Source organism: Anopheles gambiae, chromosome X, assembly GCF_943734735.2.
Source record: "Anopheles gambiae chromosome X, idAnoGambNW_F1_1, whole genome shotgun sequence".
NCBI lineage: Eukaryota > Metazoa > Arthropoda > Insecta > Diptera > Culicidae > Anopheles > Anopheles gambiae.
In genome coordinates this window covers 12,491,210-12,507,386 of record NC_064600.1, presented here as the reverse complement: position 1 = coordinate 12,507,386, position 16,177 = coordinate 12,491,210, and the positions used below count along the sequence as shown (strand labels likewise).

The following is a 16,177-nucleotide window of genomic DNA, read 5'->3' as shown; positions in this document are numbered from 1 at the left end:
TTTGCGTACTAAATCTTGGAAAATATTGGAAATTTTGGACTTAAGGTTGGAAATAGCAGAGACCAATGGCCAATTGAAAATATGCTGCTACAGTTTTTGTTTTACATCAAAATTTTAACTATTGTAACGTAACTGCAATCCCGAAATGAAATGTAAAGAACTACTAACGATCTGATTTTTGTATCATTTAATATACCTATTTGAGTACTACTATTTTGAGTAGCATTTTGGCCCGCGGAGTCAAATGAGTTTGACAACGCTGAATTAGATGCTACTCATTGCTAGGCAAACAAAAGCGGCCAATTATTTCCGTGTCTTTGTGTTGTTGTACTTGCCGTTTGCTGACAGCTGTCAATGCTGACAGAATGCGGAATTATTGCTCGTTATTGCAGCTCGCTCCGTAGTGAGCTTTGCAGTACGGCACACTTGATCGTTTTCCCAATCGGCACTGTTGATCGGTACAGATCATTCAAAACCGGTTAACTGCTGTTAAATGAGGTGACATCATTCCCTCGTCTCCGCGTCCCTTTTCGCTGCCAGTCCAGTAACTTCGGTTTGTCTCGCAGCTTGTTAATTAGAAGGCAATTTAGCTCCCTTTTAACGACTGCCACGGTACAGCAATGTGCTGCGGATATGACGCCCGCCGGATTGTCGCTTGGTAATGACCCTGGCTGACGCATTGCTGCCGGAGAGGGGGGGGGGGGGGATGCATGAAGGGATTGTGTGCCGCTGAGCGCCGACGGCGACGTCATTAGCTTGGCTGGATGATCTGCTTCCGCCGCCTTCACCTTCGCGCCATGCATCCTTCGGACGCCTCACACACGCTCACTCGCTCATCTAATCAATGTTGATTTATTAAATCAACTACCTCCCGGGTCGGAAGCTGCGCAGTAAAGACGGTTGTACGGTCCACCCCCACTCCGGGGCCGGTACGGGTGGATCGTGCCACTTCCAACTGGCACTCGGGGCAGCCGGACAGAAACACCGCATTCAGCCGCGCGACCGGCCAGCCAGCGTTTGCTCTCGTGTGTTTAATTAGCGCTCGATCGCGCGCTCCGTCGTACACTCTCTGTCCTCGGGAAATCGGAAAGGTCTTAGCTAGCCGAGCGTCACGTCGGTGTGTTTCCGTTTTGCTTGGTGTGGTTTTTGTGTTTGTGTTTGACGGGAGAAATCTGCCCAAGGCTCAAGGTTCTTTCGTACCGGGGGTTTGTAACGTTGCCACGCTACTTCCAGCCATCAGTCTGCCGGTGAATCGTCGCTGGTGTAGAGTGTAGTGTTGGTCTGGCTTTCGGGTGTAAACGCTGCGCAAGTGGAAAGCATGGGTTCGAAGGTGCTACTGTCCGTCGGTGTGCTGCTGGTGGTCGCGGCAGCAATGGTTGCGTCCAAGTCGGTGCCGGAGCAACGCTCCCATCTCGATCTGGCCGAGCTGGACTCGAGCGAGGAGCAGCCGGGCACGATCGATCGTGTGAAGGGCTTCTTCGGCGACCTGTCCACCAAGGTGAAGGAGGGCGTGCAGGAGGGCGTCGTCAAGGTGAAGGACGGCGTCAAGAAGGGTTCGGTCAAGGCGAAGGAGTACGCGACGAACGTGCGCGACTACCTGCGGGACAAGTTTAGCAGCGACTCGAAGGAGGCGGAGGTAACGACCAGCACAACGACCACCACTGCGAAATCAGTTACCGGATTCTGATGATGATTGTGGACTGGATGCTCGACCGATTGCTCGCTGACAAAGCTCTCCAGCTTTTGTAATATAAATAAAGTTTTGTTCTTGATTACATCGCATTCGGTGAGCGAGATCCCCCCCGAAGCAGCGCCTAAAGTTAGGCATCCGAAATACATGCCCCGCAGCGGCTTCTGTTTGCTGTGGTTAGATCTGTTTGCCTTCTATCTGCCTCTGGTCATAGGTCATAGCTTCGTGCACTAATCGCAAAATGTGTTTGTCACTGCTGCCCATTCGGATTGAGCTTTGGGAAGCGGCACAGCGGCCGCATCCGCTTTGCCAGTCCACTATCAGCACCGGGATGGAGCGGTTTGGCCCGCATCTCACCCTGCTAGTGGCAGCGCTTGCCTGCCTGTCGGCACTCGACCAGCCCGGCATCTACCGGAAGTATCTGCGCACGCGCAAACCCTCCCAGCCGGCCGAGCTGCACGTGGAGGAGGTGCTGGAGGTGTTCCGCACCGAGGCGCAACCTTCACGGTACGGCGTGGGCAACGCGCTGGTGAATCGCTTCCTTGCCCGGCAGCTGCAGCTCCAGCTACAGACCAGTACGTCAACGACGACGACGAGGAGGACCACTGCGGCAACGACGACGACGACGACGACAGAGCGCCCCGAGCACACCACCTTCCGGACGCCGGTGTACGAGAACCAGAACCCGAACTACAACTACCTGTTTCGGCCATCGATCACGGCGACCAAATATGGCGGCAAGCCGGCAGCGGGCACCATCGTCATCAAGGAGGCGGATTCACTGTCAACGGCGGCAAACAATACGTCGCCCAATAACCCCGAGTGTCCCAAACACCATAAAGCGGACATATGGGGCTACTGCCGAAAGGTGGTACAGTTCTGATCGGTGCTGGCGCTGATACGACCACGAGTGTTTTTGTTGTTGTTTTGTGTGTGTATATGTATGTTAACGTATTCTTAAAACCGCTCACAGAGTTTGTTTACAAGTGGTTCACAGTGCATTCTTTCTATTCTTTCTTTCTTTCAGATATTGGATTCTGCAATGTTTGCTTCCTTGAAAAGGGACAAAACAAACAGCATCGTTGTACCAGTTCTTCCAAGACGCACGACGCAAGCTGGAGCTCAAAAAGCAGACCTACTTTAAACTCTACTCGTCTATAAACCTCACGTTACCCCTATCAACTGTTATCAATTTACGGCACCGCACGTCCAGTGCTTCTGAATAAAAGCTACCATCGTTCTAACTACTCTCGGCGTATTTCGCTCACCTTGGATCCAGCTCCAGGCCGTTTTGGGGCATGTTTCCTATCATCATCACCGATAAACGTTCTTCACACTCCGTCGTACTCTGTGTGCATCATTTGTGCTGCGTTATTATTTTGTTAGCAACAAATTAATTTTAGCTTAAGAACAATTTCGAATAATTCTACCGAAGCGAACGTTGGCAGAAGGTCGTCGTCTCTTCCTTCGTCCCATCGGGAAAAGGGACAACGGTCTGGGAAAAGGATAAAGGAACGTCAGACCTTTTCTTGCGATTGCGTCAACAGATAAGATATTTAAGCCGCTGCGAATAAAATTTACGTGTGCCGTAACAAACGTATGTTGTTTCTCATTTAAAAGATTATAATTTCGCCAAAGAAAAGACCTGTTGTCGGAAGTGACAGTGTTTATACATTTCTTTTTTACATGGATGGTTCTTCTTATCTAGGAGTCATATCTTTATGGTGTTTACGCTAGAATGTTCATATTTTCATAATCTATCCGTAGGATATCCGGATCTTTGTAAAGCCATACAACGCTTTTTTATTGTTATGTTTCATATTTTAGATCAATGGTCCGACATTAACCTCTCTTGATAGAAGGAGGGGGAAGGAGAAAGGAGTATTTACAAAGTAATGTAACTAACTAAAACCTAATTTATGCTAAAATTGGTAATTCCTCTTTATTAGAGTTAAGGAAGAGATTTTGAATTATTTCGTTTCGAGTCAAAACACCTATCTCATAGTTTGGCTGTTACGGCCATTGTTCGATCTTTGATCATTGGGAGACCTGCACGACCTGCAATTCTCGCGTAGGGAATCTCTTAGGAAGACCGAGAATTGTCGACAAAAAACTGATGTTAATTTTTTAAAAATTTCATTGAGGTTGCTGTTCGAGAGCCTCGGCCCCAAGTATTACATTCGTGCGTTATCAATGGAAGACCAATTTAATTACAGCTAACCATCCTGTTCTCCAACGACAACGCTGGACGATTTTTCGAAAGGCCATATAGCTTCCTAAACAGCATTGAAGTATTCTTTTAAATGTAGCGTACATGTGCTTTGAATGTAAGACGTCCATCAAAAATCACTCCCAAGTATCGGGCTTGAGGAGCCCACGGGATGACGATGTCATTCATCTTTATGTTACCCGCCTTGGCATTGAAATGAACGGGTTGAATATCTTTTTAAAACCTTGCTAAGGAAGGCTTACGCCTGAAACCTGGTATTGTTGATCACAGTCTTCCAATCCTGGAAGTACCTGACCAAAGCGTCCAGTCTCCGTTGTAAACCTGCCCATAAGTGATGACGTGCTTTGCAGAATACATTATGACTGTGTCATCCGCTATAATAATACAAGAGCCACGCCCGCTCCCACTGTCAGGGGACATCAGCCGTACAGCAGTTGTACAGCAGGGGACCAAGTATGCCCCCCTGGGGTACACCCGCGTTATTCGTACATAAGTCAGTTTGGCATAACCCAATGTAAACAGCTGATATCGGTCCATAGAGGTAGCCGCGCACAATCTCGACTATGTGTACGCCGGAAAACCATGCATCTTGCGGATAAGTACATCAAATGCCACACTTTGTCAAATGCATTCTCTATATCCAAAAGGGCCATGACTGTGCTTTTACCACTTCTTTTCGAGGCATCAACTACTGTTGGACGCGCTGCAACTGTTGTGCCGCCGATCGCTGCTTCCTAAAACCAAACTGTACTTCTACAATTATGTTATATTGTAGCGTTATATATATAGCGGTGGGCGATACTTGTGTTGGGTTTCATTAATCTTTCATTGAGATTCATTCATATGAATCTTCAGCGATGAGTGATTCGAATCTCAAATCGAATCTCCTACGATTTATGAATCTCCAGGTATTCAAGAATCTGTCAAATTCATGAATCTCCAAGGATTTATGAATATCAAAAGATTCATAAGTTTTCAAAGATTCATTAATCTTTTGCGATTCATAAATCTCCAGAGATTCATGAATCATTAAGAGATGTATGATTTTCAAAATAGTAAATTTTTGCGGTCCCATGGTACAGTGATTAACTCGCACGATTTAACGACCATGCCTGACGTGGGTTCAAGCCTCGCATCAACTGTCCCCTCGTAGCAAAACAAGTCAAGCAAAACTATTTGTCAAGAAGTCTCGAAAGCCGGTATAGGCTGGCATAGCCAGATATGTTATAACGCCAAGGCTGGCAAGTAGACTCAAAATAAGCTCAAGCTCTATGAATCTTTGCAGATTTATGCGTTCCTTGAGCTTCATGAATCCTTTGAGATTCGTGAATCTTTCGAGATATATGAAGCTTTTGAGATTTGTGAATCTTTCAAGATATATGAATTTTTCGAGATTCATGAACCTTTCTAGAATCAAGAATCTTCCCAACCGGGATTTAGCTTCATTGAATCATTTCAAAGATTCACACGGAATCATAAATCTGAATCAGATTGGCCCAACACTACCCTAGACGTTGCAGCTGCGTTGATGTGGGTCCGTCTCGAGAGATCGATAGCAACCATTTGTAGGTAAAAAGTGTGTGTGTGTGTGAGTGTGTGTGTGTGTGTGTGAGTGTGTGTGTGTGTGTGAGAGAGAGCGTGCTGGCTTCAATTGCCACCATGTTAAGGCCATCAGGGTGTACGTGTAAATTCGCGACGAAATTGTGCCGAGCAGGGGATTTTTTTGCTTTATTTTTTTGCGCAAAAACACTTGGGGAAGTTCTCTTCGAGAGCATCGTTTCTTATCTTATCGCTGAGGTTCGCTGTATGCAAACAACACACCCGGTGTGACGGTGCGCACTTCCGATGGGCCTGTGGTGGACCCGTTGCGAAAGTGTCCGCGCTCCAGCTGGGTCAGTCAGTCTGTACCCGTGCCTCTTGCCGCCGAGGAATCTCTCTCGCGCTTCCGTGGTTTTTAGTGCCTTAGATTACAATTGTTCTCTCTGTCCTGTTTCTCTCTGTTTTGTTTACCATTTGCGCCCTATTCGCTTTTGCGGCCATGGTGCGGTACAGTGCGGCGCTGGTGCTGCTGCTGGTCGTGGTGGTGTTGATAAGCAGCGTGCCGGCACAGGCTACCGGGGCCGACCGCGCGGCCATCCTGTCAACGCCACGGTCGCCGCGCCGGGTTATCTTCTACAAGCCGGAACGTGACCAGAACGACACTAAGACTGTCAACAAGTCGAACATTTTCGACTCGCCCAAGCTCTGCCAGCCCGGTTATCAGCTCGATCGGCACTCCCGGTGCCGTCGAGTGATGGGTTAACTCCTCACACTTACAAACACACCTACACACATATACAAACCTACACACACACAAATACCATTCTCATTCACTTCAATACCTGACAGTGTGTATGCATGCGTCAACGGGCTTGGGATTTCGTCCGGCTCTACTCGCAAGACAACGTTTCACTACCAACGCTGTCAAAGAGTCGGGCAGCGCTGCATAAAACCAACCAGCAACTAGGAGTCCGGCAAACCTCACAACACCTTCAAGAATGAGTGCACTGGGAACACGTTTGGGAGTGCAGCTTTCGGTGCTACTGCTGCTGCTCCTACTGCTGCCACCATCAACCAGCGCGGTCAGAGTGATCTTCCGTCGCCCGGAGAGCTCCACGGGCAGTGCCGCCGCCGCCGACGTCAACAATGCCAACATACTCCGGTCGCCTAATCTGGTCGGCAGCAGCTGCGGCAACGGCCAGGTGACGGATAGTCGTGGTATCTGTCGCAATACTATATCGTTTTGATGCGTGGCACCTCCCTCCCCAAGGGTGTCGGAAAACGACGGCTAGTTCCTGGAAAGCTGCCCCAACTTCCCCAACCTCCGTACATCTATAGACAGCATTATCGTTCGTAGCTGGAGGTGCTTAAATTTTAAGAACCGGTGACCGTGCAGCGCAGATTAGCAGCTGATAGGTAAAAATGAATTTCGATTTAACCTGCCTAATTGATAAGCTAACCACCATGCGGCATCAGTGACTACCGGGAAGCTTGGCGCTACCGATTGAGATAGCTTCCAGCAAGCGGATCGAGCGTGTAGGAGTCGAGCGACAGTTTGTGACAGTTATTTAAGAGTGGCACTAGACGGCAAGCACCACAACACAACCATTGGTACGATGCAAGCGAAAAGTGTACTGTTCGCCGGTGCTGTTCTGCTTACCCTGGTGCTGCTGTGCAGCGAGCAGGTGCCGAGTGTGGAGGCGGTGCGCGTTATCCACCGCGTTACCGACGAGGACAAGCGGTTAGCGCATGTGTTATCCTCGCCCAACACCCCCAAGTGTCCCAAACACCATAAAGAGGACATATGGGGATACTGCCGAAAGGTGGTACAGTTCTGATCGGTGCTGGCGCTGGTACGACCACGAGTGTTTTTGTTGAAGTTTTGTGTGGGCATATGTGTCTTAGCGTATTCTTAAAACCGCTCACAGAGTTTGTTTACAAGTGGTTTACAGTGCATTCTTTCTATTCTTTCTTTCAGATATTGGATCCTGCGATGTTTGCGTCTTCGACAAAACAAAGACAAAAAAGACAAAACAAACAGCATCGTTGTACCAGTTCTTCCAAGACGCACGACGCAAGCTGGAGCTCAAAAAGCAGACCTACTTCAAACCCTATTCGTCTATAAGCCTCACGTTACCCCTATCAACTGTTATCAATTTACGGCACCGTACGTCCAGTGCTTCTGAATAAAAGCTACCATCGTTCTAACTACTCTCGGCGTATCTCGCTCACCTTGGATCCAGCTCCAGGCCGTTTTGGGGCATGTTTCCTATCATCATCACCGATAAACGTTCTTCACACTCAATCGTACTCTGTGTGCATCATTTGTGCTGCGTTATTGACATACCGGTGCTATGGTTTTCCTACGTAGTACCGCACAATATGAACCGATTCTGTTTCATATCTTCTGATGTACAGTGTGCAGACAAATGCTCTTCCAGCAACTCTTCCAACGCACCAACTACGATCAAACAAAACCCGCACGTTGGAGCTTTGCCTACGGTGAATTATTACTCTATTTTCGTAATATTACCCCGCACGTTCGTGCTCGCCACTGACCATCCCAAGCAACGGTGATGCTAAAACATGCATCCGACCGGGTTCGAAAAGATCTATTGCATCAGGGGTTTGGTACGGTTTTGGTTCGAGGACCTTTGCTGCACCTTTTCCTCCCCTTGCTGTCGCATGCCCCATACAACGTTCCATGTATCCACTACCCATTTCCGAGCGAGCGACAGAACGGGATGTTTGATTTTGACCAGTCACACTGCATAAATCAAAATGTTATTAGAATGCTTTATGCCGTCGCAAACACGCTGGCGCAAACACAGACGGCATATCGAAGCTGGGTACGCTGGAATAAGGGCCGGACATTTACGGAAAAACGGAAAGGTGTTCATAATGCAAGTTCTCACAAATTTACTTTCGATGCTAGCTTTTAAAATGTTAGTAACACAATATTAACATTCATAACAGGGCATACAAATGCCAAAAATGGGTAACAGTAAGGTACAACTCTTAGCGTTACGGTGGCGCAATGCGTTACGTCTGTGGGTCTCAAGCCGTTGCAACATTTTCACTGCACGCTTGTTTTTGCCGTCGTTATAGGGCAATTTGGTGTGCGATGGAGGGTGTTGCGACTTAATTAAATAGTTAATTTTTCAAACAAATTATGAGCGCATTCCGGTAAAAGATGTCAATACGATACCACTTCACGAAACAAGATATTGTCATGGACCTATGAAAACTATACGCTAAAATGACCGCAGTTGAAGGTATAACTGATGATTAGCTGTATTAGCATCCTGAAAAATGAATCCAGAAAACGACTTTAATCTTATCCCTATCGAGAGTTTGTGACCGATTTTTGTTGCAAGAAAGGATACAACTGGCGTTGCAAAAAAAAACAGTGGACCCCTCATAAAAAGTACTCCGTTACAACGATTTTTTTCTCATAACGAGCAACCTAAATGCTTAATATCCTCTCATAACTAGTAAAATCTCACATAACGAACTATATGATTTGTGTTCCTAAACTGACATTTGGAAGTGTTTCGTATGACTACAAGTGTGCTGTACAACGTGTCGAAGAACATTTGCTAAAAAATCAATTGTGATGAAACTTGCTTACTTTGGAAAAAAGATTAGCAGGAATTCTCTTTCTCCTGACTCTTACTAGACGTAAACTGATACAAGGTCGTTTTAATAGTTATTTTGCAGCAATACAAATAGTGATTTGGAATTGTTTCCTCTTATGTCTGCAAGTATCATCCGGGCGAAGCGGTGGCTCTACACCAGTAATAGAAAATAGCGGAAGGAAATAGCGAACTACAAACATTAAAACTATAAATGGGGCCATTCACGATTCTAGTCATTTTTTTGTATGGAGTTTGACAGTTGGATGCTGAAATCAGGTAAACACTCCACACAAAAAACTAGCCTGCAATTTTTAGTCTAGATTATTAGCCTCAAAGCTAGAATTAGATTCGAGCACCTGTTCGAAAACACGGTGTTGTTTACATTTACCCCAAGGTGCATTAAAGAGCTCACGTGGTGGAATCTAGAATCAAAGTGTATGTAGTGCAGGTGGTCTCATAGTAAGTTTTTTAAAACCAAATTGAAATATCACTTTTTGACAGGATGGGCGAAAACTTTTGTTCAAACAAACTTTCTCAAGGCTTGACGAATACTCAAAACACTCTTAGTGTACTAGTTACTCTCATGTACCATTGCTAATGCGTGAAACTAAATACATTTTAGGTACTTTTTCACTGTACCGGACATTGGCTTGAAGGAAAGAGGGATTTTAAATGTTTGTGGAATGTCTATAATGTGAGTGCATACTAAATAATGCAACGATTTGTTTTTCATTTGCAGATTCGATTTCCGATGAATTTTGTTTCCAAACATCTCCTAAAGAATTTTTTTGGTTACATCCGCTTGATAACACCTACATTTGCGGCCCTTTTCGGTTGAACTTCGGTACAACAAGCTTAACAAGATAAACACTTCTCTGAAACAGCAACGCGTTCTCAGAAGAAACACGGGCGATGGCGGCAAGATCGTCCGACCGTGCGCCAGTGCGGTAACGTATTGCGCTTATCTCGTCACACTAACGAAACATATGCACCGTCACACAAACGAATACATAACGTTTCGGTACGCTTAGCGGCAGCCATCCGTGACCGAAACCCGTGCAACGGCAGTCGAAGCTTTCCGTGCCGGTCGCGTACGTAAATGTCAATTAACCGCAAATCTAGTGTGGATTTCACCAAACCCACGGCCTACTGGACGGGCGTGGGAGTACTGCCCTGTGCCCGTTGGCAGCAGTGCTAGAATAAAAACCTCAACCTCAAGCAGCAAAGGGCCGCAGTTCTTGGTCGTCACTGGTGAATGAAATGAATTTATGTGAGGTTTACGGTTCCTCTCCGGCATGTAACTGCTGTCGGTGCTCGATTTTGTTTACTTTCCGCCTGTGCGCACGGTTACAGTACAACACCCCTAGATCTTGTGTTAGACGTACTCCGACGCGAGCGCTCGCATGATCACACTATTCGTGGTGATAAATTAATAAATTTGTAAAAACTAACCAATTCCTCTCTGACCTGACGGGCGGGCAAAGACGTTCCCGCCGGACACCGCAACACCGATGCTCACGAAGACGATGAGGGCCGGAACTGAGCCGGAACACCCCGGAAAAGGACCCAGGGTAAGAAAACAGTGGCAGCCGCAGATCAGAGCAAATGGCAGCCGTAAGCCACGCGGTTGAGCATTTAATGGCAATAAATTAAATTAAGGTGACAGCTTTCAGACGCTCCGAATGAATGTTTGTTTGGGCTTACGGTGCGACTGGTCGTATGTGAACATGTGTGTGATTGTGTATGGGTCTGTGAATGTGTGTATGTGTAAGTAGTGGTGATGCATTTACCGCCTTAGATTTTCTATCTGCTGCCCGGCCGAGTCGCTTCAAAAGGCTCTTTTCCAAAATCAACCATTCCCCCGTACGTGCAGTTTGTCCCCTGTCGGGGTCGGGCGAAAGCTCCACTTCTTTTGGGACCGAGAGCCAAATGAAAATGGATGCCAATTTCGGGAAGATACTGGTGGCAGCTGGAGCTAAATTATGATTTGATGATTTGCCGAACGGTAACGCTGAAACTTTTTGCCCGCAACCCCGATTAGCTGCTCGCTCATTGCGTGACTAGACTGGATGAGATAACCTCAAAGTACACAGCTGCGATCCAGGCGGTCAGCTTGCTTTCACTTAACCCGGTGCCCAATTTAATGAGAGCGTCTTCCGTCAATCGATTGTACGGTTAAGAAAATGCTGCTCCAAAAATAAATAACGAAAAAAAATATATTACAACGAACGGATGAAATGCTGCACGAGAGATCATCGAGAGTGAGTGCGGGTCCCGGGCTCACAGTAAGTCACTACGCCAATTCATCAAAACGGTAGACTGGTTGAGTTGGCGCTGATGGTAGCAATGGCGTCGGAAGCCTCGGGCCTCGGTATGGATCCCGCAGACGACATAAAAGTAACATTCGCACACATGCTCGTGGATCTCACCGGTAACGTGCTTTCGGGAACGCACAGGACCGGCACATTGCACAATGGGTAGTTTGGAACAAATTTCGGGATAAAACTATTTTCGCAGAAATTGTTAGTTTTTATCGTTTGTAGTCAAGTATTATGATTAAAGTAAATTACATTTTAAATGTAGCTCGCATTCATACCACCAGGTGGCACTACATAAAATAGTGCTTTAAAGGAACTTTGATTAGTTTTATTAATTTTGTATCTGTTTTTTTCTTTGATTTGTTGTTTCTAATATTGTAGACAATTTTAAAATATACTTTTGAAGACAATATTTTCCGCTTTTTATAGGACAACAGTATTCTCTTCACTTTTACTCACAGGTAGTAAGAATATTAAAAATATACATACACAACTTAGGTGGATGCTATTACAAGCTCCTAACGTCTAGTTCTCATTTGTAAAGACATGAATAAAGGCATTTAAATCATTCGTAATGAAAAACAGCACACGTTATTTGTCCTTGAAGGTTAAAATTTTAAATCTGTTGTTTAAAAAAATAGGAATTACACATTTTCCTATGCATTGATATCACACAATATTCATTCAATACTTTTACAGGTCCTGTACTGCCTTCAGAAGGGGTAATAAAACTAGAAAGCTACTATCCGGAACTATCAACAACTATCCGGAAAAAATAGAATTAGAAGCACTTGTTTCAACGATAGCTGCAAATAAAGTATTTACTTCATTTGTAAAGTTAAACTCTGTCTTTGTTTTAGTGCGTGTAGGTACTAATATTGAACTGGTTAACGAATCAGAATGTATTCAATACAGCTCATCATAAAAAATGTCCTGCTGGATGCATTTTCTTTGTTGCAAAATTTTATTTGTAGCCTACTCCCCTCTATCCTAATATTTAGTTTGCCATGACTTTTGGGAGTTTGTACTCCCAAAACGCCAATAGATGCTGGTACATTCATAGTGTTTTCCTGTTATGCCTATAATTTTTGAATAATTTTCCTTACATCCGTCTATAATCTGGGATAGGACCAAAGGGTATTTCGTTCTGGTTTGCTTCATTATATTTAATAATAAAGTTAGATTAGAATAGAAATTTACATATTGGATGAACTTAAACTAAGATACACGGCTTCGTAATGGAAATGAAAGGTGCTGGTGCTATGGAGCCGCCTAGTGACGCATGTGGCTGTTTGTAGAAAAAGTTGATGTGAAAAATCTTCAATAAAATTCGCGTTCGCAAACTATCGCAGAATATTTCTTCACAGATTGATAGTAAATATATTACACTATTATGTGACATATATGAGACAACGCCACTCTACACCACTTTCATTATGGCATCAAGTCAAAAATAAAAATGATGAAAATTTTTACGAAGTTTCTTCAGTTATTATCGTATATTTTAGCATAAAATTTCCTTAACTCAAAATATTTTATCTATCTATCTAACTATCTATATATCTATCTATATATATAAAAATCTCGTGTCACGGTGTTTGTTGCGAGCTACCTCCGAAACGGCTGGATCATTTTCAACGAAACTTTGCACACACCTTATGGTGGTATGAGAATAGGTTTTAAGACTTAAAAATCGTTCAGATGTTGCACTAAACTTAATTTAATAATGATTTTGTAACTCCCATACAAAGAGCAGGATTGTTGTTGTGTTGTATACGGCACTTTGACACTTGGTGTGAGGTGCCTGGCGGTTTACAGTCGATGATCAGATCCTGAGGGGATACGGGCACGATACAACTATCCCAAGTAACAAAGCAATAATGGAATATTTTAGTTTTTTTTTGGAATGGTTCAGTTTGTCGGGCCAGGTTGTGCATTTATAAAGCTGACTAAATATCCTTTTTAAAAATGTCTAAATTTATCAAAATTGGTTCATATTTGAAAAAGTTGCAAAGGTTCAAAGTTGTTAAAAAAAAGTGAAGATGTTTCTGCGTTGAAGTCTCGACTTTGAGAGGTCTATTCTAGAGAACCAGTAAAGATAAAGAGCTCATATATGGTATTTTTCTTAGTTTAACCCTATATATTAAAACCTATTCTTTGGAATTGCGCTATTAAAAGGTTGATTTTTTGAATTTCATCCTAGCAAATGCCCATTGTGGCATTGGCGAGGCGCACGGAAGGTAAAATAAAGCGATAACCTACTGGCGCGCCTTCTACGGCTCCACTCATACCTACCCAGCGCTCGCTGAGTGGTGCGCTCGTTCTGCAAACGTGTCACGTAGTAATTTTATTTATTATGAAACACTGTATACATTTAAACAGGTACATTTTCGTCAGCAATACCTGCACTCCCACACACACACACACTTACGAACACACCAACGTGCTGGAGGAAACGCCGGGAGGATAAACTTTGCTTTTGAAGGTGAATCCATTTACAGATTTTTGGTTCCGCGGGTTTTTCATCCTGGCCTTTTCACCCCTCCCTCCCCTTTCCCTCTTGTAAGCCTTATTGTGAGCTGTCCTTCATTTCTTTTTATCTTTCTTGCCTTAACCGTCGTGGATTATGTACTGAAAAAAAAATAGTAAAATATGAAAAGCTACGCCAAAATCAAACAGTAAAGCACTAACTTGAGTGTTGTTTGGTTAAAAACGAATGATTCAAGCTGAGGGAGAGAGAGAGAGAGAGAGAGAGAACGAAAGGGAGAGAAAAACAAATAATCATGATTTATCTAACCACTTACTTTTTCCAGTTTTGCACTACCACTACCACCGAATATACTTGGATACAGGGATCGGCAAGGTCTAGTCGTTGACCTGCTAAATCCATGCGGTGCGCGAGATCTGCTACGCTACAACTCTTTTCATTTGCGTTTGCTTCATTGGCATTACGTTGAACAGGTTTAATTTTTGTAGTAGATAGCGACACTGTCCGATTGCGTAAGTATTGTTTACTACAGTTTATTTTCCGAACGAAAAGCTATCAAACATTTCATTTCAGGAAACGTGCCGAAGACTCCATCAATGCAACCCTTTTCCTAAAAAGTGTTCCCAATCCCTGGCTATCACGGACTACATTAAAAGAAAAGAAAAAAAACTTGCCCTGTCTGGAAATTGATTCTTCTTTTCTTGTAGGTTGGACATGGGAAGGTTAAATTTAAAATTATCTCACCATCCATGAGGTAAGTGCTGGCGTCGGGGTTAAGTGGAGTGAGCTGTCAGACAGAGAAAATATAAATAAAAAAAAAAGCATTCGAACACTGGCCGCCACGACACTACCGTGGATATTCGCTTCGTTTGTCGTTCAACCCTAACCTTGGTTGGGATTGTGTCGTTCGTTTTGGGTTTTGCTTTCTTCGACAATATTGCCACAATATGCATAAAGGTGTAATTTGGCGTACGCTTGGAAACTTGGCACGCTGTTTACATTCGGAGAACTGACACGCAGACAACGAGTATCTAGTTCGTGTTTTACCATTTTGATCTCCTCCCGCAGCATCTTCCTGGAGTGTTTCGAACCTGTTGTAAATAGAAGGAAAAAGCAACAAAATAAAAAAAATACGAACACGAAAATATTTTTCTTTCTCCGACCGGTATTTTTTCGATGTTTGTTGTTTGTTTTTGTTATTTTTTTATTTAATTTTACATACTTTTTTTAACTTGTCGTGGCAAAGCACTCATTGAACGGTCAGTGGGTGGAAGCTGTCCCTTCTCGTTTGCGGGAGGACGGGAAGGAGAAGGATTAGGAGGAGGATGAGGAGGAGGATGAGAAGGAGAAGGAGGGTGAGGAGAAGGAGCACATCAGGTCAAGATGGAGAGCGACACGACGATACGGGGTTTAATGATTTTCTCTTCTTCCGTTCCGTTCTCGTTACCCTCTAAAGCGCTTCAAACTGCCCGGTTCCCCTGCCACGGTTAAGTTTATAACATCTTGATTTATCTGATTTTGGTTTGTTTGTTTGTTTTTGTGTGTTGTATTTTTTTCTTTTCTCCGCTCTCCTCATATAAATACTGGATATTGGAGCTGCTGCTTAAGAGTTCTGGCATCACGCTGTGAGCGAACAGCCACTAACGTGTATTATCTCCTTTTTTAGTTTTGTCTTGCTAATGATATCATGGATTGTTCTTTAGTTTGCCTGGCGATGCCGAAGAACCTTGCGCAGGTTGAAGGAAAGCGGTTTGTTCCCCCCCCCTCCTCCCCCCCGTGCCATTCGGCAACATTCCGCAAGCTCAACCTTTTTGGTCATTTATTGGTTGTCTCCCCTGATTTGCCTATATGCCAGATGGGTTTGCGCTGGTAAGCGGTGAGTAGTCAATAATAGTTTCTTTGTTTGTTTGTTTTTTTTTTTGCTTTTAATTTAGTACTTTTTATGTAACAAATATTCCAACACTTTTGTGAAACAAAATATGAAAAGCCCTATAAAATTAACAGCTCAGTATGTGTTTTTTAGTATTATGCACACGACTAAAAACACCCGTCACTTTAGGATGCGTTACGCCAAATTTATTCCGTCCTGTTTGGGTTGTGCGGGTTTACTGCATTCAGTAGGATATGGCATTAGCTCTGATCGTCCTCTTCGTTCGGCAATAGCATCTCGTCCGAATACGTCCGGTAAAATTGAAAAAAAAACAAAGATCTATTTGCGTGTCACCACTGTCCAACACTTCTTGCAACGCTCGCCGACATTTTCACCGCGCTGCC

General features: G+C 44.3%; 2 protein-coding genes and 1 long non-coding RNA gene across 4 annotated transcripts; all 3 read left to right on the top strand.

The window, feature by feature from the left end:
* The first annotated feature begins 598 nt into the window (after nucleotides 1-598).
* Nucleotides 599-1,782, top strand: LOC11175556 (uncharacterized). Its single transcript, XM_003437012.2, has one exon. The coding sequence runs from the start codon at nucleotides 1,319-1,321 to the stop codon at nucleotides 1,685-1,687; it is 369 nt and encodes a 122-aa protein (XP_003437060.2). The 5' UTR covers nucleotides 599-1,318; the 3' UTR covers nucleotides 1,688-1,782.
* Nucleotides 1,783-1,928: 146 nt separating this feature from the next.
* Nucleotides 1,929-2,937, top strand: LOC4575966 (uncharacterized). Its single transcript, XM_001230779.4, has 2 exons — nucleotides 1,929-2,631; nucleotides 2,718-2,937. The coding sequence occupies exon 1, from the start codon at nucleotides 1,932-1,934 to the stop codon at nucleotides 2,571-2,573; it is 642 nt and encodes a 213-aa protein (XP_001230780.3). The 5' UTR covers nucleotides 1,929-1,931; the 3' UTR covers nucleotides 2,574-2,631; nucleotides 2,718-2,937.
* A 2,203-nt stretch (nucleotides 2,938-5,140) lies between these two features.
* LOC1272279 (uncharacterized) lies at nucleotides 5,141-11,967 on the top strand. 2 transcript variants are annotated; one of them, XR_009766527.1, is made up of 3 exons: nucleotides 5,414-6,875; nucleotides 7,438-10,668; nucleotides 10,764-11,967. It is a non-coding gene; the product is annotated as an uncharacterized LOC1272279 (long non-coding RNA). The 2 variants fall into 2 exon arrangements; XR_009766526.1 differs by lacking the exon at nucleotides 10,764-11,967 and having other exon boundaries at nucleotides 5,141-6,875; nucleotides 7,438-7,671.
* The last annotated feature ends 4,210 nt before the right edge of the window (nucleotides 11,968-16,177 follow it).

Coding starts and splice junctions, on each gene's coding strand:
- LOC11175556 (XM_003437012.2), top strand. CDS start 1,319: ATGGGTTCGAAGGTGCTACTGTCCGTCGGTGTGCTGCTGGTGGTCGCG.
- LOC4575966 (XM_001230779.4), top strand. CDS start 1,932: ATGTGTTTGTCACTGCTGCCCATTCGGATTGAGCTTTGGGAAGCGGCA.